The 22,400-nt window shown below is 35.8% G+C and overlaps 1 protein-coding gene across 2 annotated transcripts in view; it reads right to left on the bottom strand.

Annotated features, from left to right (window-relative positions):
- AQR (aquarius intron-binding spliceosomal factor) overlaps positions 1-22,400 on the bottom strand; it is a 118,603-nt gene that overhangs the window by 6,040 nt on the left and 90,163 nt on the right. For both annotated transcript variants that reach the window (XR_004030480.1, XM_003272795.4), the window contains exons 28-34: positions 18,757-18,828; positions 17,499-17,686; positions 16,650-16,821; positions 13,063-13,233; positions 9,849-9,934; positions 4,904-5,078; positions 2,042-2,155 (exon numbers count right to left, since the gene is read on the bottom strand). Coding sequence is in view for 1 of the 2 variants with exons in the window: in XM_003272795.4 (XP_003272843.2) it covers positions 2,042-2,155; positions 4,904-5,078; positions 9,849-9,934; positions 13,063-13,233; positions 16,650-16,821; positions 17,499-17,686; positions 18,757-18,828 (978 nt within the window). In the remaining variant the exon portion in view is untranslated. The remainder of the gene's footprint in view (positions 1-2,041; positions 2,156-4,903; positions 5,079-9,848; positions 9,935-13,062; positions 13,234-16,649; positions 16,822-17,498; positions 17,687-18,756; positions 18,829-22,400) is intronic.

Raw genomic sequence — 22,400 nt, 5'->3', positions numbered from 1 at the left:
TTGATTGATTGAGACAGAGTCTCACTCTGTCACCGAGGCTGGAGTGCAGTGGCGCCATCTCGGCTCACTGCAATCTCCGTCTCCCGGGTTCAAGCGATTCTCCTGCCTCAGCCTCTCAAGTAGCTGAGATTACAGACATGTACCACCACGCCTGGCTAATTTTTGTATTTTTAGTAGAGACGGGGTTTCACCACGTTAGCCAGGCTGGTCTCGAACTCCTGACCGCAGGTGATCCACCCACCTCAGCCACCGAAAGTGCTGGGATTTCAGGCATGAGCCACCGCGTCTGGCCTTGAAGATTTTTAAAAAGTACCGTGCACGATAGTAGCAAAAAAAAAAAAAGAAAGAAAGAAAAATACTTAGCAAAATGTTAACAAAATATGTGTAAGGTTTGTATGTTGAAAACTACAAAATCCTGATGAGAATTTAAAGAAGATCTAAATAAATGAGAGATCTTATTCATGGATAGGAAGACTCAATATGTGAAGATGTTAATCTCCTCAAACGGATCCTAAATAATCCTCCTCTTCAAGATATCCTTTTAAAAACTGCAGCATGCTTTTGGGCGTAGAAACTGACCTGCTGATTCTAAAATGTATATAGGAAAGCAAAGGAACTGGGATAGCTAAGACAATTTCTAAAATGAAGAACAAAGCTAAAGGACTTATGTTATATAATTTCCAGATTGACTGTAAAGCTACTATAATCAAGGTAGTACAATCATGAAGGACGGATATACGGGACAATGGAACAGAATAGAAAGTCCAGAATTAGACTCTCACATATATAGTCAATTGATATTTTGACGAAGATGACAAGCAAGTCAACAAAGAAAAAATCGCCTATTAGGGAAGTGGTGCTGAAACAACTGGATATCCACAGACAAATGAATAAAACTCAGTCCTACCTGCACATATAAAAATTAACTCAAATGCATCATACCTAAGTATCCAACCTAAAACTATACAACTTCTAGAAAAAACCTTTGTAACTCTGAGTTAGGCTATGTATTTTTAGGACATAAAAAGCATGAATCATAAAAGAACACTTTGATACATTGAACTTCATCAAAATTTAAAACTTTTGCTCTTTGAAAGACACTTACAAAATAAATAAACAAGCCAGAATGGGAGAAAATATTTGTAAAATACGTATCAGATAAAGGACTTGTAGCCAGAATAAATAAAAAACCTCCTGAAACTTAATAAAATGTATAATCTAATAAAAAATTGAGCAGGAAACCTGAGCAGACACATCCCCAAAGATATACAGATGGCAAATGACCACATGAAAAGATGCTCATCATCAGTCCTTAGGGAAATGAAAATTAAAACCAGACTGAGACCACTGTATATCTATTAGAACTGCCAAAATTTTAAAAAGACCTACCATATCAAGTGAGGGTGAGGATGTGTAGCAACTAGAACTCTCACACTGCCGGTGAGAGTGTAAAGTGGTTCAACTACTTTGAAAAACAGGTTAGTAGTTTCTTAAAAAGTTAATAAACACATCCTTAACATAAATTCAGCCATTCCACTCTTAGGTATCTACCCAAGATAAAGTACAAAGACTTGTATAAGCAATAGTAGCCAGAAAAAATAAGAATACGTACTGTATGCTTCCATTTATATAAAAATCTAGAAAATGGAAGCAAACCTATCATGACAGAAAGCAGATCCTTGGCTGCCTGGGAAGGTAAAAAGGGGACTGGTGAAGGGCAAGGAGGGATTACAAATGGGCACAAGGGAAAACTCTTGGGATAATGGATATGCTCTTTATCTCGACTGTGCCGATGGCTTCACAGGTAAATACCTATGCCAGAACATATAAAATTTTACACTTTAAGTTTGTGGACTTTATTGTATGTGGAATTCTAACTATATAAAGATGTTTTAAAAATACGAATGTTACATAAATAATAATAGCCTGCTTTGATTTAGTTGATTTCCCACAAGGAATTAGGTACTTTAAAGATTTATTCTGAAAAAAAGAAAATTATTTCTACAGCAAGAAAAATAAAAGTCAATTTTCAGAAACTCACCTGATGATAATGATGTGTAGTCTGTATCAAATGCATGTACATGTTGTATACAAAGTTTGCCATCTGGGGCATATTTTTTATTATTTGTACTTCATGAGATGGTCTCTCTCCATTCTAGAAGAAGGAAGAAAGAACGTTAAGTATCTAGTAAAACAACCCTAGAAGGTAACACTTCAACATAAACCCATTTCTTAATCTTATGAATAAGCATGATTAGGGTCTGGAAGACCTAACAGTAAGAGGACATAAAATGCAAGTGTGAAGAGTCCAATGAAGACTTCATGAATGTTAAAAAAAAGACTTAAATAGAATTAATAAAAAGGGGGCCCAGGTCAGCACGCTCTGCCTGCTGGCCACGTGACTCCCATTAAAAAAAGATTATTAAATTAAAAAAAAAAAAGACTTCGCGAAGAATAGTGATTCCATTGAAATTTCGAAAGGTTAGAGACGAGAAGAGCTAAGAGTCGCCACCTTTTAATATAATTTTGGGCTGGTAAGTGAAGTATGGGTTTTACTCTACTATCTAATATAAAAGAATTAGTACGAGATAAGTAATTATTTGACTAGAGAGAAAAGTCAACATGGTCTGAAACAGCAGTTTCTAAGACTGTGTATGCTCCAAAGACAGTTCATAAGATAATTCAGAAAGAAAGTATTAACATTCTTTGTCCTACTTATATTTTTCTAAAAAATAAGAGGCTAACATTTACTTTTATTTAACACATATACTATGAGTCAAGAGGGTGAATATTCAAACGCTCTTTTTAACATTTTGGTGTCTATCAGAATCATCTGGGGTAGACTGTTAGATTGCAGGTACCTAGGCTCCAGCCCCTATAGATTCATATTCAGAAGGTCTGGGTGGAATGAGCTGATTCTTCTGTAGCTTCTGACAACAATCTAAGAAACACTGCTCTATAAGTGTAGGTAAGGCAGTAAAGCAAATCAAGAAAATACAGAATTTACACTTCTTTTTAAACCACCCTAAAATAAAGATTAATGACTTTCCTATTTATAGTTATTAATAAAATGTTTATAAAGTCTTATCCTTTCTTATGATAGGAACAATTTAAAAAACCATTAAGGTAAAAAACATACCCCAAAAAAGGAGCATTCAATCTTAAAGTGACAAATTATTTAAAGAGCATGAAGTTAGAAATAATTTAGTAAACTAAACAACATTTCTCAGAAGTAAGCAGGATGGCAGCATTCCATCTAAGCAGGTATTCTTTTGATTAATGGTCATTTTCTGCAATGGTCAGAATTCGTATGTACAAATACTGCCATGCTATTATGACTAGAAATATAGAAGAGTTTTAGTTTGTTAGCTTCTTTTCTGGAGTCTTGCCAAGAGCTGCCTTTCCTTGAGATGCAGCACTCTCCGCCCCTCACTATCTCTTCAGGAGAAGATGGGGAGATGTTCTCAGCCCTAACCTCCCCAGGGCCTTGAACTCATGAGTGTTATCTAAAGCATGGGTTTCCAAGCCTTCTGTTCAGTGACATTGTCTGACCTGCACTCCAGATTTCTTCAGGTGTGACGTGTAACCCTTACATAGAAAGCACCTGGGGAGCTTGTTACACATGATGACACCTAGGCTCTGTCCCAGACCTCTTGTCAGGATTGTGCCTGTTTACTAGCCCACAGAAGATCGAGAAACTCAGATATAATAGGATTGTGTCTAGACTTGAGCCTGGCACTTGAGCATTTATGTGACCCTACCATCCCATGATCTCTCTCCACCATTTTCCTATTTCTCCACAGCAGCATTTCTTCAAAAATAAGTAAATAAAAAGGCAGTTTTTTAAAAAGTACTTATGATTATTAAACACACGAGACTTAAGTTTTTTTTAGAGGGGTGGAGGGAAGACGTATACTGTGAACATCTAAAATAATATTATTTAAAATCCAATGGACCCCCCTAGGACAATTCATTAAATAAAAAAGCAAAGCCCAAAAGTCTATAGTATAATAACCTTCACGTAAGAAGGAAAATAATATAAAAATAAACATATCTCTTCTCCTTTATACAAAAGGAATATAAGGATAAACAAGAAACTAAAGAGACTGGTTACCTATGGAGGGAAGGTGCTAGGAGAAGGGGAGAAAGAAGGGGGGATAAGAGGGAGTAGTATTTCTCTATCTTTTCTTTAAATATATGTGCTCTCTCCCCCCTCATTTCCCCAGAATGTAAGCTTCTTAAGAACTCAACTATTTATTTTCTATTTCCAAGTAAGTAGTTAAGTTCTCCTTACAAAGCTGAAGACAAACAGTACAGTATAATGATAAATAACATGAACTCTGGGATGTTATTCGAAAAGATCTCCTGGCTTTTCAGATCTTGGATCCTCTATCTGCTAGATGCATGGCCAAACTACTTAGCTTCTCTGACCCTAAGTATCTCCATTTGTAAAATGGGGTTAATAAAATAATCTAATAACCTAATAAGCTGTTTTCACTGAGATGAAAATGAGATAATGTATGTAAAGAACTGCCTGCCTAATACATGGTAGCTACGAAATGTTGGCTGACATTATTATTTTTAATTTTTATTTATTTATTTTTTATAGAGACGAGGTCTCACTATGTTGCCCAGCCTGGTCTCAAACTCCTGGGCTCAAGCAATCCTCCTACCTCAGCCTCCCAAAGTGCTGGGATTACAGGCATAAGCCACTGTGCCCTACCGATATCATTTTTATATAGAAAATCTAACTCAGTTCCTCAGTGCAGCACACTCTAAAACAGGGACTAAATTATCTATAATAATGTTCCAAATGTTCCAAGCTAATGTGGTCACCCACAAGAAAATCCCAATGTCCCAGTCTGAGGAATGCTGTTTTATAAAATGAAGAAAGAAGTCCTACCTTTCTAGCAGTTGGGAAAGGTTCTGTTGGAATTATATGCAAATGAAGGGGGCGAGCTGTGAGCTGACTGAAAGCTGGAGTCAGTTCAAAACAGTTTTGGAAGAGGGATACTCTGGCGAAGATATAAAGTCCAAGTCTGGCTCTAGACATGGCCACTACCAAGCGACGGACATCCCTTTGGGAAATAAACAAAATAATTAGCACACTTCAAGATTATTAACATTTAAGCAGCTTTTTTTTTCTCACATATTTCATTAGATAGTCCTGTTAAGCCCTGGCAATAAAAAGTTAAGCTTATTAAGAACTTAATAGAAGTTAATCAATGTTATGTGACTAATAAACCAAATAAAAGTTAAGGCTTTATTACTAACCTCTTGTTGTTTTTTTGAGGGGGAGGATCACAAAATAACCACTGCACTTAATAAAAAGTTCTAAGTAATACATTCGTATTACAGTATAGTTCAATTGTCAGTTACCAATTTACTGTATCACTGTCATTGAGTCAATCCGAACTAGCTCTTCTTCCACTTCGCCTACCAAAATCCCAGGCTCCATGAAGGTAAAATTTTACTTCCTAGATAACTCTTACCACACTGTTTTATACTTATTTACAATAATAAGTACATATGGAAATATAGGATGATGTTATAAAACAATACAAGTTGAGCATCCCTAATGTGAAAATTCAAAATCTGAAACTTCAGATAAGGGACAGTCAGCCTATAACATGTCTTATCCACGAATTTGCTCTGGTATTTAGATTCAATGCCTGGCCTATAATAGGTACTCAATGTTCATATCAACAGGGATAAAAAAGGTTAAACTGAACGATCAGACTACACATGTAGCTGGCTATCTGATGAATGATGTCATTTTTCTTTAATCTATTTTCTTTTTTTTGAGACGGAGTCTTGCTTTGTCACCCAGGCTGGAGTGCAGTGGCCCGATCTCGGCTCACTGCAAGCTCCGCCTCCCGGGTTCACGCCATTCTCTTGCCTCAGCCTCTCCGAGTAGCTGGGACTACAGGCGCCCGCCACCACGCCCGGCTAATTTTTTTTTTTTTGTATTTTTAGTAGAGACGGGGTTTCACTGTGGTCTCGATCTCCTGACCTCGTGATCCGCCCGCCTTGGCCTCCCAAAGTGCTGGGATTACAAGCGTGAGCCACTGCACCCGGCCTAATCTATTTTTTTAAAAGAATCTAAGTTTTTTTAAAAAAAGATGTGAATCAAATAAATGTGAAGAGGGCTAATGTAATTTCATCTCACTATTAGATAAAATGTGTTTTAGTGAGAAAAGATAATTTTGGTTTCAAATGCAGAGGACAGATTTTTTACTTGAGATGTTTTTAGATGGCTATTTAAATTTTTGAGTACTCTGCAAAAGAGAAGACTTTCATTAAGAATAATAAAGCCTGGGAGAATCACCTCCAATCTCTGAAAGAAAGTGTGAAAGAGTGTTACAGAGATTGTTCTCTGTAACATTCAGAGAGACAGAGGGAACCAGGAATTGGAATATTTATCTAACAGCTTTTCTTTGTGTAATGCAAGGTATTTGGGGAGTATCTCTAATTTGGCCTCATTTTGTATGGTTTTTTTTATGGTCTAGTCTATGGTCTTAAAAGAATCTAGTTTCCTTAAGGAAGTACAGTGTGACACTAGCATATACTATCACTTATATTCTTGTGTTATGTGTATGTGTGTGAGGGGACAGAGCAGGGATAGGTACCCTTCCCTCAGCAACAAACAAAATTAAGACATGCTTATTTAGGTAGAAGGAAAAGACATACTCCTTTACAGAAACTTTGAGGAATCTCTACATTTGTGACACACTGGATTCATGAAGGAAATATTATTTCCTAAGTTACTGTCAGCCAAATTTTTATTTTCACCACATTTTCTTAGAACCCCAAGGGGTCATGCTACAGTTGGGTAGTTCCAACACTGGTAACTGAAGGTACACTGCTAGAAATACCTAGCATAAGTTCTCACACAAGTATTATAAATAAAATTATAGTGGAATTTAATGTTGTTAGGCGGAAAAAGGGTTAGTGGTGGAAGCAGCTGACAAACTGTTGTTTTCATGGTGACCTCTTACATCCAGAAGGCCCTATCTCTAGACAGAGCACAGATACAGCACTATTGCAATGACCACTGTATGGTCTCTGAGAAAACTTTTCCCCAGCCTTCAGTGCTATAGTACAGTAAAGTGGCTTTTGTAAGTATGATCTCCGTTGTACATGAGGAGATTTGAACTAAAAATTTTCTGCAGATTCAAATGTAGGTATCTTCCAAGGATATATTAATGAATCTGCCACTAGACCCTAAACTCCACAAGGGCAGAGATCATGAATGTTAGATCTATTACTAAATATTAAGAATCTAGCACACTGACAAACAATGGATGGATCTGAAAATATTTGTTAAATGAATGACCAAATACTATGAACATAACAAACTACCAGGCAAAGAAACAAAGGATGGTAACATGAGTAGGCAGAGTTCCTTAGAGTTATGTCTTGAAAGCAGGGCAATGTGGACTACAACATTCTTTCTTAGTCCCCAGAAGATGGCTGGAGAGGAAAAGCACTGTTAAACAACAATGCCAACACTCTGATAGAACCCCTATGAGGAAACAACAGAGGAAAGCTGCAGCCTCATTACTTGGCTCAGAACAGGTTACACGCATTTCTGTTGGTAGCTAGGCTGTCCAAATCAGTTCGGTACAAGAACAATGGATGCTGGAAAAGGGACCAGAACTGTCCCACTACTCTGGCTACTAAACAGCTCCACATTGTCCTAAAACAGGCCTCTGGAACTGAAGCTGGCTCCAACCCAATCACCCAATTAGTCTGCCCTGGCTGAAAAAAAGGTGTGAGCAAAAGAAATAAGGCAGGCACTTGGAAAACGGTCTAACAGTTCCCTAAAATGCTATATACAGAGTTACCATTTGACCCAGAAATTCTACTCTTAGGTCTATACCCAAGTGAAAGAAAAACAAGTGTTCACATAAAAATTGTATATGCATATTCATAGCAGCATTATTCATTCTAATAGCCACAAAGTGGAAACAACTCAATGTCCAATTGATGAATGGATAAATAAAATGTGACATAGCCACACAATGGAATACTATTCAGCAATGAAAAGGAATGAAGCACTGATACATTCTACGACAATGAACCTTGAACATATGTTAAGTGAGAGAAGCCAGTAACAAAAGACCACATATTATATGATTCCATTTATATTAAGTGTCCAAACTAGGCAAATCTACAGAGATAAAAAGTAAATTAGTGGTTGTCAAGGGTCTGGGGGAGAGGGGAGGGAAGTAATTGCTAAGTACAGGGTTTCCTGCTACAGTGATGAAAATGTTCTAAAATTGATTGTGGAGATAACTGCATAGCTGTTAATATATAAAAAAAATCATTGAATTGTACACTTTAAATAGATAAATTGTATAGGCAAATTACAACTCAATAATGTTATCAAAAAAATGAAATACGGCAGGAAGTAGGTTTCTTTGGTATCCTGAAATAGAAATAGTTTCTTGCCCATATATAAAAGGAAGGATATGAAAGATTAGCTCTCTAAAAATCTGAAATTTTTATTAAAAGTTTGATGAAATTCTAGCTAAGATACCTAGGCTAAGCTACCTGAGTAACTGGAATCATAAATAATGAACTGACATATCCCCTCTACGCACAACCACCGCCAACACTATCCCCCATGAAGAAGCTGGAGTTTCAAAGGAAAATTTTGGCGAATACAAATAAATTTAACTTATTGGGATAAAGGTATTTTTGCTAGAAAATTTTGATGTTCAAGACAATACTGAAACCAGGTTTTCTTTTAACCCTTTATTTATAAGCATTTTATCCTCAAAATCTTTCTTTTTTTTCTAAGTTTACAGAGAAATTAGGCAAAGGGCAACAAAGACCTAAAGTCACTGGAATTTGAAGACCAAGTACCACAGAGTTAAGAAAAAAGGTAGGGAGAGGAGGGGGGCAGAAGGAGTATTCATATATTCATACTGTAAGTTTTTGAGATGTTAATTATGTAAACCATAGTGACAGCCCATTCAGATGGCAGTTATACATCTCAATAAGAAGGAATTGCTTTTTTAAAAAGTTAAGTCTGTAAATATTGGCTTGACAATATGCAAAAACAAACTATTTTAGAACGCGAAACAATTTTTTAAAACATTACATCTTTACTTTCTCTTACATAAAAGTTATCAATTTCATGAAACCTGATCACTGGGTTAAGCTCCAAATAGATCTTAATGACAATATTATGAGAGCTTGGAGAATTTTCTTTTTATGTCTATCCAATAAAGTAATAAAATAAACTCTCCTTAGTTTTGTTAGTATGTCATATGAGATGAAGGTTTATATAAAACTAAATGGATGCTTTATAATAAGAAGATATTTTTCCATAAATCTCTAGCACATAAATACATCATAATAAATGATAAAAGTAGATTATTGTTTGTTTTGACAATTCTTAATCCAGGGAGAACAAATGGCTCCTTTATCCTCTAACACTGAGGCTGCAAGACTGTGTATGACAAAAAATGAGAAAACATATTATACAATGAAAATTTATTCTGAAGACTTCTTACTTCTTTATCTCCTTTAATTTCTGATATTAAGTTTCTAACAGATACAGGACAGATTAACATTTTATGATAAAATGCTATCTCTGACTGTTACTAAAGAGTAAAACTGTTAAAATTACTAAAACATTTAAGAGTAAAAAAAATCCAGCAGCAATGACAATAGTTACTACAAGGAATTTGATGTTACATTCCAACAAAAAGCAGCAAAAGTTGCCTAGTAATTATAGTTTAAACTTAAAAAATATTTAGAACACTTAGCCACAGAATTTCAAAACTGAAGTACATAGTAAAGTTCAATAAATACTATGAAAGTTTTTTCCTACGTACCTCAGATGGCCCACTGCCCTGGTTCGTACCAGAGAAAGAAGAATATAATCATTCTGCTGACCTTGAAATCTATCAACAGTTGTCACCTAGAAATAAAAAATGGAAAATATGGTGCATTTGCAAAAGCCAAAAGATGCTAGAGATCATTTAAATAATGTGCTAGAAACAAACATCTTATCCTTAAAATAATCAATCCCAAAAGAAACATAATCACAGGCTTGGAATTCCAAGAACAAGTTAATGAACATTATTAAATAAACCATACTAACCAGATCAAACTACATCCTTATGTTATTCACACTTACAGCACTTGTCTTTACCTTTGCTGATAACTAAATAACTATTTTTGGAATTAACAGTCTTCCCCCATTAGATTGCAAAACTTCATGAAAGCAGGGACTATGTCTAGCTTATTAACTGGTATCCCAGTTTGATGCTCAGCAATATAACTTAGTATGCTTATTTATTACTTATCACTAGTAAATGTCTACAGCATTCTTCCATCAAAGAAAAAAACAATAATCTTCATTGTACTTTCTGGTCAGTTTGAAAATATATGTACATGGGAGGCCAAGGTGGGCAGATCGCTTGAGCCCAGGAGTTAAAGACCAGCCTGGGCAACGCGGTGAAATCCCATCTCTACAAATTATACAAAAATTAGCTGGGCATGGTGGCATGTGCCTGTAGTTCCAGCTACTCAGAAGGCTATGTTGGGAGGATTGCTTGAGGCCAGGAGGTGGAGGTTGCAGTGAGTTGAGATCATGACACTACACTCCAGCCTGGGTAACAGAGTAAGATCCTGTTTCTAAAAAAAAAAAAAAAAAAAAAAAAAAAGAAAAGAAAAAGCGTATGTACAAATAGGGAAGTTCAGAAAGGTTTCAGTCACTAATACTGGCAACTCGGGCATTTATCTTTTCATCAATTCAACAAAAAGTTTATTGCTTACCCTGCAGATACTGTAATTTATAGTCTCTCTATCTTTAGGAAGTTTACAAAACACTTTTTAAGTCAACTACATGGAGGTATAGTTTATACACAATAAAATGTGTTCAAGTGTACAATTTGATGAATTTTGACAATATATTTTCCCATGTGACCACCACCACAATAAAAATTTCCATCATCTCAGGCCCCATTTTGGTCAAATCTGCATCCCCCAGCCCCAGGCAACCACTGATTTACTTTCTGTCACTATAGATTATTTTTTGCCAGTTCCAGAATTACATAAAAATAGCATCAAAAGGATATATTCTTTTGTGTCCTGTTTCTTTCAATCAGCATGTTTCTGAGATATATTCATGTATGTGTACATGAGAAATTCATACCTTTTTGAGTATTCTTTCACTGAATGAATATACCACAGTTTATCCACTCACCTTTTCATGAAAATTTGGCCTGTTTCTAGTTTGAAGCTATCTTGCATAAAGCTGCAATAAATATTCATGCACAAATATTTTTGTGGACATGTTTTCATTGCTCTTGAATAAATATGTAGGAGTGAAATTGCTGAGCTGTACAGTAAGTGCATACTTTATAAGAAACTGTCAAACTTTTCCAAAATTGTTATCCCACTTTACACATTCACCAGCAATGTTCCAGTTCTAGAGTTTCAGTTGTTGTACATCCTTGCCAACACTTGTCATAATGTCAATCTTCATCATTTTACCCATTCTTTTGGGTAGGTAATGGTGTATCATTGTAGTTTTAATTTCTATTTCCTTGACAACTAATGATGGTAAGCACTTTTTCATGACGTATTGGCTACCTGTAGGTCTTCCTATGTGAAGTGTCTGTTCAAGTCATTTGCCCATTTTGTATTGGTCTGCCTTATTTAGTAATAACTTTTATAGGAGTTCATATATTCTGGATATAAGTCCTTTGTTGTTATGCGTGGATACTGTACCTGGGAATTCCGTTGCCACTCTGACCATGTGGAGAACTGGGCTCACACACTGACATTGGCAGGGCAGAATAACATCATTGAGCTACCCTGTAACCCAACCTTGGAACCACCCTATTTCCATCTTGTTATGAGAGAAAGGAACTTTCCTTATTATTTAAAATTTTCTGTAAAAGGACTCAAATATTGAGGTCCTTCTATTTCTAAACTTGCAAAATTATTAGTTTCTCAGTTTCACTCTATTCCTTATGAAGTATTCTGCAGTGTCTATTCTTCCCTGTATTCCTTTTGATTTTGTTTTCATTCCTCTGATTTTACTTTCTTCCAGCTTACATTTCATCTCTTTCTGAGTTCTTACATTTCTCTGCTTTGTAGCTTTTCCTCAAAGACATGGTTACTTCATTAAGTATTTTCCAATTTACAACAAAATGTATATTTGAAAATTTCATGTTTTCCAGGCCAACATGTTTTCTGGAGCATGTATCCTATCTACGTTTTGCTGTTCTTCATTTTTTCCTATAAACTGAGCTTGTGCTAGCTCCCTTTATACTATTCATTACTGAATAAGTAAGTTTCTTAGATTAGCTATGTGTGAGACATGAAGATGGGGTGAGCAAGGCTGTTTTCTGAAGGCTGGATGGTTTTCATAACAAAAGGCCCTCTTTTCTTCTGTTACTGCCCAGATAGTCTATAAAAATAGAGTTTGTCCCCTCTTTCTCTAATTTTCCTGTTAACTTTTGCATAATTTCCAAAAAAGGTGAGCTTTTACATAGCCATGTTCATAACCAAAGTCCTAATTTTATCATTAGCATTATCTTTATGTTTTTTCTAATGAATTCAACCCTTCATTAATGAATCATCATTTTATTTGATACTATGCATTTTTCATTATCTAAAATATATACATATATTTTTAAAATCCCAAGGTCTGAATACATTTTACAATCTTCCCTTATTCCCAAGACAACCTCCCCCTATACACAATAAAAAGCAGTCTAAATTATACCTTTGCAAAGCAAAACAAACATACTCCTTGTAACAGTACACATATTATAATGTAATTTTGTTATATCTCATTTTATAAACAAAAAGTTTCAGAAATATTTCTGTTACCATCAATAAATATATTTTATGCGGTAGTTGAGAAAGTCACAGCAAACCAGCAAGACTGTCAGAGAATTATTTATAGTACCCATTATTTCCTTTTCTCAAATATCTTAAAAAGAGATAGTAAAGAGACAAAGTAGAACAATATAAACCTTTCCATCTTGCCAAAATGATGAATAAGAGAACATATTATAATTATAAAAGTACCTTGTTTGGTCTTCCAATCAATGGATTGTTTCCACATCGTCTATTGATGATGTCACGAATAAGATGCTTTTGGCCATTATATGTTGTTAGAATACTGATTTTGTCAGCAGGGTAACCAAGTAAACACATGTACATAAAAAGTGCTACTACATATTCTGCCTCTCCAAGATTCTGTAATGCAAACATAATCAGATTGTGCATTTATTTGCTTTTGTTTCAATTTTATAGAGAAAATATCTCATTTAGATAAGCACAACTTCACTTTGCACACTGCAAGAAGTGAAGACTTAGTAACTTGGATAAGTGAGTATCTTTCATAAAACTGAGGGATAATTTTATGCTACATTAACAGTGATAAATAAAAACTTTTAATTTGCAATACATGGAACAATCCTAAAATAAAACTTACCAACTTAAAGCCTTAATATTCTTAAGACCATAACAATCACAATATAGATTAATATTATTCTGGCCAGGCATGGTAGCTCACATCTGTAATCCCAGCACTTTGAGAGGCCAAGGCAGACAGATCGCTTGAGTCCACGAGTCTGAGACCAGCCTGGACAACATGGTGAAACCCTGTCTCTACTAAAAATACAAAAATTAGCTGGACATGGTGATGCATGCCTATAGTCTCAGCTACTCTGGAGACCGAGGTGGGGGGATCGCTTAAATTTGGAAGGCGGAGGTTGTGGCGAGCTGCAATCGCGCCTCTGCACTCCAGCCTGGTGACAAAGTGAGACCTCATCTCAAAAAAAAAAAAAAAAAAATTCTATACAATGTGCCACGACTGTAGTTACACAGAGACACAAAACTATAAAGGAACAAAGTAACTAAGAAGCCAATACAATACCCAGTTTAATAGCATATAACTAACAGTATTATAATTGACTCAATTTTTGCACAATACTTTTCCTCCTTCCTCATGTTTCTTAATGTTTTTTGTATGCTTTGTTTCTGTTCTCTGTGTAATGGTTGTCACTTCTACTAGATCACTTTAGGTGGGATGAGGATGTGACCTCAAATTGGTCAGTCTGGTTTACTGTTAAATTACAGACTAGTACGGAGTTTAAAACTAAGGCTTATTCAACTTAAAGGTGAGGAATCACACACAAAGCTCTTTGGTCCAGTTCAGTAGAGACTAAATCCAAAGTACTAGATGAAAGAAGAAGGTAAAATAAGAATATAAACACAATTATTTAAAAAAAAAAAAAAAAAAGGGAAGCTGGATTTCATGCAAAGGCAACAGAAAGATTACTAGAAGACTTCTAGAAATATCATTTATATTCTGGTTCTTTGTGACACACAGCTTGAGTTACAAGTTCATTTAAGTTTTCTAGTTTCTTTTTTTTTTTTTTGAGGCAGAATCTCACTCTGTCGCCCAGGCTGGAGTGCAGTGGTGCAATCTCGGCTCACTGCAACCTCTGCCTCCCAGGTTCAAGCAATTCTCCTCACTCAGCCATCCGAGCAGCTGTGTGTGGCACACGCCACCACGCTCAACTAATTTTTGTATTTTTAATAGAGATGGGGTTTTGCTATGTTGACCAAGCTGGTTTTCTTTTTTTTTGAGACGGAGTCTCGCTCTGTCACCCAGGCCGGAGTGCAGTGGCACGATCTCGGCTCACTGCAAGCTCCGCCTCCTGGGTTCACGCCATTCTCCTGCCTCAGCCTCTCCAAGTAGCTGGGACTACAGGCGCCCGCCGCCACGCCCAGCTAATTTTTTTTGTATTTTTAGTAGAGACGGGGTTTCACCGTGGTCTCGATCTCCTGACCTCGTGATCCGCCCGCCTCGGCCTCCCAAAGTGCTGGGATTACAACCGTGAGCCACCGCGCCCGGCCGAGTTTTCTAGTTCTTTAACATTGCCCAATTTGGTACTTTGCCCAAAGGTTAGACATGAAGCATTAACAATAAAACAACATGAACTGTATTGTGACCAAACATTTTAGAACTCGCTCCAAATGAGCCAAGTCCCCTTCAAATTAGTGACTTTTATTCATTTATCCACCTAGTCATTCCCTCTCAGACACTAATTCTTCAAATGTTATCACTTAAATGCATAGTATTCTTATTTTGGGGGACAGTGTTTTCAACTCTTCAAAATATATTTAACAGTGGCAAATCATCATCTGAAAATATATTTATTTCTTGAATCGCTAAAAACTCATCTAGAGTTAGGCCTAATGAATAAGAAAAACAGGTAACCAATCTGGATAAAAATGTTTCAAACAATACTACAGTATGACTCAGGCAATGAAACTGACTCAAAGGAGAAATTCCAAAAAACCATTATGTAATGAAAACATCAGTTGATTACTGATAGAATAATTAATTTCAAAGGTGGCTATTAGGAAACATCACTGATTTGAATTAGGTTCTAATATTTTTAAAGTTATCATTTAAAGGTCACATCTGTTCTCAGGCATTAAGTACACAAATAGAGTAACTTGATTTAATATAACCAAATATTTGGAGGGACAGTAAGATCTGCATGAGTTACATCTACACATACACATTTAAGCTGATGATAAATGATGCTTTTTCATGAATAACTCAAGATCTCTAATTTATATAACAACCTATATTGGATATTTTGCTGTAAAGGAAGAGAGAAAAAAAGAAAAAAATTAAAATAACCCCAAATGCTACCAACCAAAGACTATATTTTGATATATATGCTGCCAGGTCATTTTGTATAGATTATCTGCACACATTTCTATATGTATGTATTGCAGCTCCTTTTTAAAATGAGATACTATAGATATACTTTGCAGCTTTTTTCCACTTAATATAGCATAAACATTCTTCCTGTTAGTAAATACAATGTTATCATTCTTAGTGGCTATCTAGTATTTCTTTTATATGGAATATGTAATAATGCAATTAATCCCTACTGACAGATATTTAGGTTGTTTCTCATTTCCAAAATAATTTGCAGTGATGAACATGAAGCATACAAGTCTTTGCAAACTTGCCCAATTATTTTTTTAGGATAAATTCCTAGAAGTGAGAGCACTGCTTTTAATACATGCTGACAATTTGTCCACCGAATTATTTTCCTACTAGCATTGTATGAGAATAAAGTTTCCCCAAACCTATCCCAACACTGAGCATTGTTAGAGAGGTGAAAATGTGATTCAATGATTTATACTTGTTATAAAATATGAATTGCATATTCATATTTTCCTATTAGTCTTGATTTTTTAAAGCAATTTATGAGTTCTATAAATATATTCAGAATTCAACTTATTGTTTGTTAAATATTGAAATAAATTTTAAATACAAAAAATAAATCTTTTCTCCAATCAATGTTTTTATGATTTCTGCTTTTGTAACAAGCTTAGGAAGACCTTTCTCACTCCAACACTATATATTCATCAATATTTTCTTCTAGTAGTTTCTAGTTTGTTTATAGTTTCTTTAGTGCATGTATTTTTAATCAATCTGATATTGATTTTTCGTATGCTATGTGTAAGGTGGGGTTCCAACTTTCCTTTTCTCAATGGCCAAATGGTTAAGTATCACCGATTTAGGCATACGTCAGCCAGCAAATGCAAAATAAACTTACAAGCTTCCTATTTTTTCTTACCTGATAGAAGTAAGGATTAGGTTCAGATTCTCCCACTCCTTGAAAATCTTCAACATTAATGAGCTGGAAGTCATACAGTAAGCCAGCATTTGCTGTACTAAACTCTGGCAAGAGCTGCACATGGGGTAAGTTTCCTAGATTCTTGTATCGCCAGTTGTAGAGGTTGCACAAGCTTTCCAAAGACAAATACCCCCACAAACAGAAAATATTAGCAGTGTAAAATATCTTTTAATATACATAAGGAGGTTTCTGTTTCTGTGCTTCTTTTAAATTTTCATGTTAGCCATTTTGGCTCATCTTTTAAGCAATAATGCTCTTTCAACCTTAGCTTCCTTACTTCAAGTAACCAAGGGTCAGAAGACTGAAGGTACTACAAAAATGAGAGTTCTATTATGCTCTCTGAGGTCAATGCTATCTTTATCCCTTAAATTAAAAAATCAAGGAAGACGAAAAATTGAGGACATTTGGGGGTAACTATCAGATGGGGCCTGCATCCTTTATGAAGTAAGAATTGGTGTGTTCTCCTTTTGTTCACTTTTTTTTTAGATTTCAAAATTATATTAACTGTATATCTTTTGGGGACATGAAGAAAGGAGAAGGGACAATGAAAAGAAGCCTTTAGATTATAAGTTATATAAGTTAATCTTAATGAATGAAATGAAGGAAATAAATTATTTGGTCCATTCATATCTCTCGCAGAAGTTGACAAAAGTGCTTTTGGATTTATGGATAGCCAAGTTCCTGGATAGCCAGGAATGATAATAGTCTACACAAAAGCTATTCACAAATACTTGGATCATGGAACAAATGTCCTTAAATGTGAATAATTTTTTTTCCTGTCTCCTTTACCTTGCTCTGGCTCTCCCTTGAGCATCAAGGTCAACAGTCGGAACTCCAACGCGAACAAAGCGAGTGAAGAGAGACTGCTCCATGTTTGAGTACTTTTGAAAGGCCATGTTCTTAATAACTGGAGGTAACTGGTGATGATCGCCAATCATAATCCATCGTTTTAGTCGGCTAAATCCATCCTGAGGATTCTAGAAATGAAAAGTAAGGAAATGGCAAAATACTCTATTATCCTCTAGTCTCCAATTTATTACCTGGGAGACTCACTCTTCATCAAACAGCTTCCTTATCTTACAAATTACCAATCTTTACCAGCTCCACAAAGAGGAGTCTAGCAAATTTACAGAACAATTTGTGAACCAATTATGGATGTTTTTGCTCTTGGGTGACAGTGGGTGAGGGAGAATGGAGGTATTTAGAAGGCAAGCATGGAATTACCCTACTTTAATAGGCAGGGTAATCCAAAGAGGGCTGGAAGGATTAGGTCAGCATTAGGTAACGAGTACACAGAAGGAAACAGAAGCCCAAGAAGAGAAATGGAAAGATGTGAAATAAATATGTTTCACAATTAGCTGAGGACCAATTCTGAACCCACTAAAGCAGTAAAAACTACCTTCTTTAATTATCTACACTACTACTTCAATTTCCTACTCTATATGTCTCCTAGTTCCTTGAAACATATCCTGATAGAATACATTCCAAGTTCCAAGTAGCTTCACTTATAAAAACAACTTTTGGAACTCAATTTATCTGCATATTAGAGTGGTCTCTAATCCTTAAGTTGGGAATTCCACATTTTGTTTTTAATGCTTCAATAGTAAAGAATATTGTACGGTAAAAAACATTCTTAAATAGCATAATTTAGCTCAAAAACTTAGGCATAAAGAAAAGCAATGCACTCAGTGAATATGAAAAAATAATTCTACAAACAATTATAACGAAAGAAATGAAGAAACAGCTCATCTTCCCACCAAATTGCACAACAATGTAATTTTCTTGATTAAAATTACTAAATCTTTTCAAAACTACAGAAATAAACTATGAATTTTTAAATAGTACTTCTGGAAGCAAAACAACTACTAAATAGCCAGTGAATAGATTGAAGAAAGTTTACAGGCTTAAAATAGAATACCAAACATAATGAAGTTAAGGAAAATACATAACCATGGCAATCAGCACACCCAAACTGTACAACTTTCTGATGCTGTCCTCAGCATTCTTAGAAGTCTATTTTCTTTGCCTCAGATCTTATATTTCTTACCTGTAGAAGAAGAGGGATAAAAGTTTCTATCTCCAGAATCTGAGCAGCCTCTTCCATCAAAATGTTGTCATACTGAGAAAGAGGAAAGCTTGTCATAAAGACAGCTTAAAAGCCAAACAACTACCATCATAATCATCAAAAAAAGCCCAAATAATTTCAGATAAAAACGACAACATACAAATTATTCAGACAGATAAAAATAACAACATACATATTATTCAAACAGAAACTTCATGGTCTTATTTATCATTATGCCTCTGCATTTCCAATTCAAGTATTTGACTTCAGGAAAGCCGCCTAAATATACAACTTTACATTGAAGAGATCTTGTGTATCATTTCTTGAATTGCAATGCCAATTTGGTCCTTTTCAATTTAGTTCTTTATTTCTACATCAGAAAGCATCAATTTATAATTATATATGAGGTCGTTCCCTTTGGTACTCTTACTCTGGTAGCATTTTGGGATAATTTTTTTTTCCTATATGAATCCTACCCATCACAACAATTCACTTCAGTCTCACCCCTGGGCATTCAATCCATCACCAGAGCATGTCAATTTTACCTTCAAAACTCTTGAGTCTATTCATTTTTCTTTATTTCTACCAGCACTACCACTCTAAAAATCTATGACTACGGATAGCAAACTCCTTACTAGTTCCTCCTCTTCCTGTCTTGACTCCTCTAAGGCACTTATACAACTCCTTATTTCAAATCCTTCACACCACTGTTTTAGGGAAAAAAACCCCTTAACATTGCCAGCAAGGATGTATTTACCAAGAATCTATATTCAATCTAGTCCCTGACTTCCTCTTGTACTTTATCTTTCTCCTTACTCACTAAGCTTCAACCACAATGACCTATTTCAGTTTGTCCAAAATGGCAAAACCTTTCCTGCCTCAGGCCCTTTGCACATGCTATTCTCTTCACTTTTAGTCTAGTTGGTTCTTTCTTATCCTTAAAATATCAGCTTAAAAGCCTCTTTATCTAGGCCTTCTCTGACCTCCCAATCTAAAACTGATCTCAAAGTATTAAAGTACTGTTCTTTTGTCTTCCAGACCTTCACAATTTGTAATTATATCTGTATATTTACTTGTTTAATGTCTGTATCTTTTCCGTAGCCCAGTTCCCAGTAATGTTAGGTATTACACATCTGTAAAAGAACGAAAAATCAAGTCTTTCTAAAACATGAGAAAATTTCATTCCTTCTTTGATAATTACTACTCTTCTATCTGTCCAATTCTCATTTAGATCTATTCTCAATATGTTTTATCTTTCCTCTTCACTTCTAATTCTGATCGTTACTTAGTATGACATCTTCTTGTTTTGGTACAATACCTTCTTCTTGAATCTAAGTACACATTAGAGTTCTGTTGCTTTCTGTTTTTAAAGATTTCTCCCATTATTTTATTTTCCAGGGTGGTGGGAGATGGGGAGAGCATATTTACTCTGAATGTTTGATTAACTCTCCTCTTTTAAAGTTATGGTTCAATTCTGGACTGTTATTGAAACTACTTGAAGGTGTAGGCATTTCCCTATTATAATGATTAGGTCATTTTTGTGGGAGCTGAACAGAAGGAGGAATTCAAACGCTCACATTTTCTAAGACGTCCCTGTGTAGACTCTCAAGATAACAGGTATAATATGCAAAACAGAGTGGGGGCAACTCAAAAGGAGATAGCTTAAAAAGTCTGCTTTCTGAAAATCAATTCTGAAAATATAATGCAATTTTACTTATAAAAACATATTTATAGATTTTGCTTTTTAAAAGGGAGATTTTAATTCCAAAGCAAAATTATCACTACTTTAGCTACTTGCTCCATGTATTTATTAGTCAGGTCATTCATTCAACCCTTACTAATCTCTACCAACATATTACACGTTTGGTTGGCACTTGATGCTCCAGGCCAGGTACCAGGCGAGGAGCTAGTCTTTGTGGACTTTCAAAGGATTCCTAAATTCTACAGCCACTGTTACCAGTTCTATGGTTCTTTAGTGGATTATAGCTGCTAGGATAGGGTCAGGGTGGTGTAGGAGTAAGGGCACAACAGACTTTAAATTCTTAGAAAACCATGTTTCAATACTAGCTCTGTAACTGATTACCTGTGACTCTAAGGTAATATCTCTCTTGAGTCACCCTTTCTCAACTGTAAAATGGAGATATCTTGGCTGGGTGCAGTGGCTCACAGCTGTAATCCCAGAACTCTGGGAGGCCATGGCAGGTGGATCCCTTGAGGTCAGGAGTTCAAGACCAGCCTGAACAACATGGTGAAACCCTGTCTTTGCTAAAAATACGGTAAGTTGCTTGGGTGTGGTGGCGTGTGCCTGTAATCCCAGCTACTCAGGAGGCTGAGGCACTAGATGTGCTTGAACCCAAGAGGTAGAGGTTGCAGTGAGCCGAGATCATGCCACTGCACTCCAGCCTGGATAAAAGAATGAGACTCTGTCTTAAAAAAAAAAAAAAAAAAAAAAAGGAGATAGCTCATATAAAGATCTAGTTGTGAAGAAGAGAAATAAATCATTGTAAACATAGAACTTTGTACACTGTAAACACAGAACTTGGTACATAGCTGACGCTCAACAAATGATGATTATTATCATTGTTCGCTTTTGTTATCATTCTGATACATTTCCTTCTACAATTTCTACAACTCAAAATGGGTTTAAGATGATCAACATTGAATTAATAATCCCTGAAAACAGACAAGCAAATTAGAATTAATATTTAACTTCATGTTTGTAAAAAATTGGGGCCGGGTGTGGTGGCTCATGCCTGTAATCCCAGCACTTTGGGAGGCCAAGGCTGGATCACTTGAGGTCAGGAGTGACCAGCCTGGCCAACATGGTAAAACCCTGTCTCTACTAAAAATACAAAAATTAGCTGGGCCTGGTGGCAGGCGCCTGTAAACCCAGCTACTCAGGAGGCTGAGGCAGGAGAATCACTTGAACTCAGGAGGTGGAGGTTGAAGTAAGCTGAGATCACACCACTGCACTCTAGGCTGGGCAACAGAGCAAGGGTCTGTCTCAAAAAATAAATAAATAAATAGGCTTCAACAAAATACAAATTGAAACAAGTGACAGACTTTTGTTAAAAGGTGATGAATTGAACACATAATGATCACCACTATCTCTGGAAACCCCCTAAAATAACGCTTGACATTATATAGTGAAATTGTATCCCAAAGAGTTAAAGAAACCAGCAACTAACAGAAATTCTTGAGTTTACAGGATGATAGATAAGAAAAGAAACACCTTGCTGCAAAGCTGAAACTTCCTTTGCTTCTAAGATAATAAAACTGGCTGAAACTGGCTGGAACCAATATAGCCAACTAGAGTGAGCGCAGAAGGAGCTTGCTTACATCACAACCCAAATTTCTACCATGTTTCATGTTAACTCCTCTAGAATCTACACATGCCATCCAAGAGGTAGCATGAAGAGAGAACTGTGCATGCTTGAAGACTTTCCAGACCCCTTTCCTTCTACCAATCACTTACTAATCCCAGGATCCACCCCCAATACCTTTTCTAATAAAATTACTGCCTTAAAGCCAGCATGGGGACATAGATTTGAGCTTGACTATGTTCTTCTCATGAGTCAACTTGCAATAGAAGCTTTTTTTTTCCCCCTCAAAAACCTGGTGTTAGA

This window comes from Nomascus leucogenys, chromosome 6 (genome assembly GCF_006542625.1).
Source record: "Nomascus leucogenys isolate Asia chromosome 6, Asia_NLE_v1, whole genome shotgun sequence".
Lineage (NCBI taxonomy): Eukaryota > Metazoa > Chordata > Mammalia > Primates > Hylobatidae > Nomascus > Nomascus leucogenys.
This window is presented reverse-complemented; position numbering and strand designations above follow the sequence as displayed.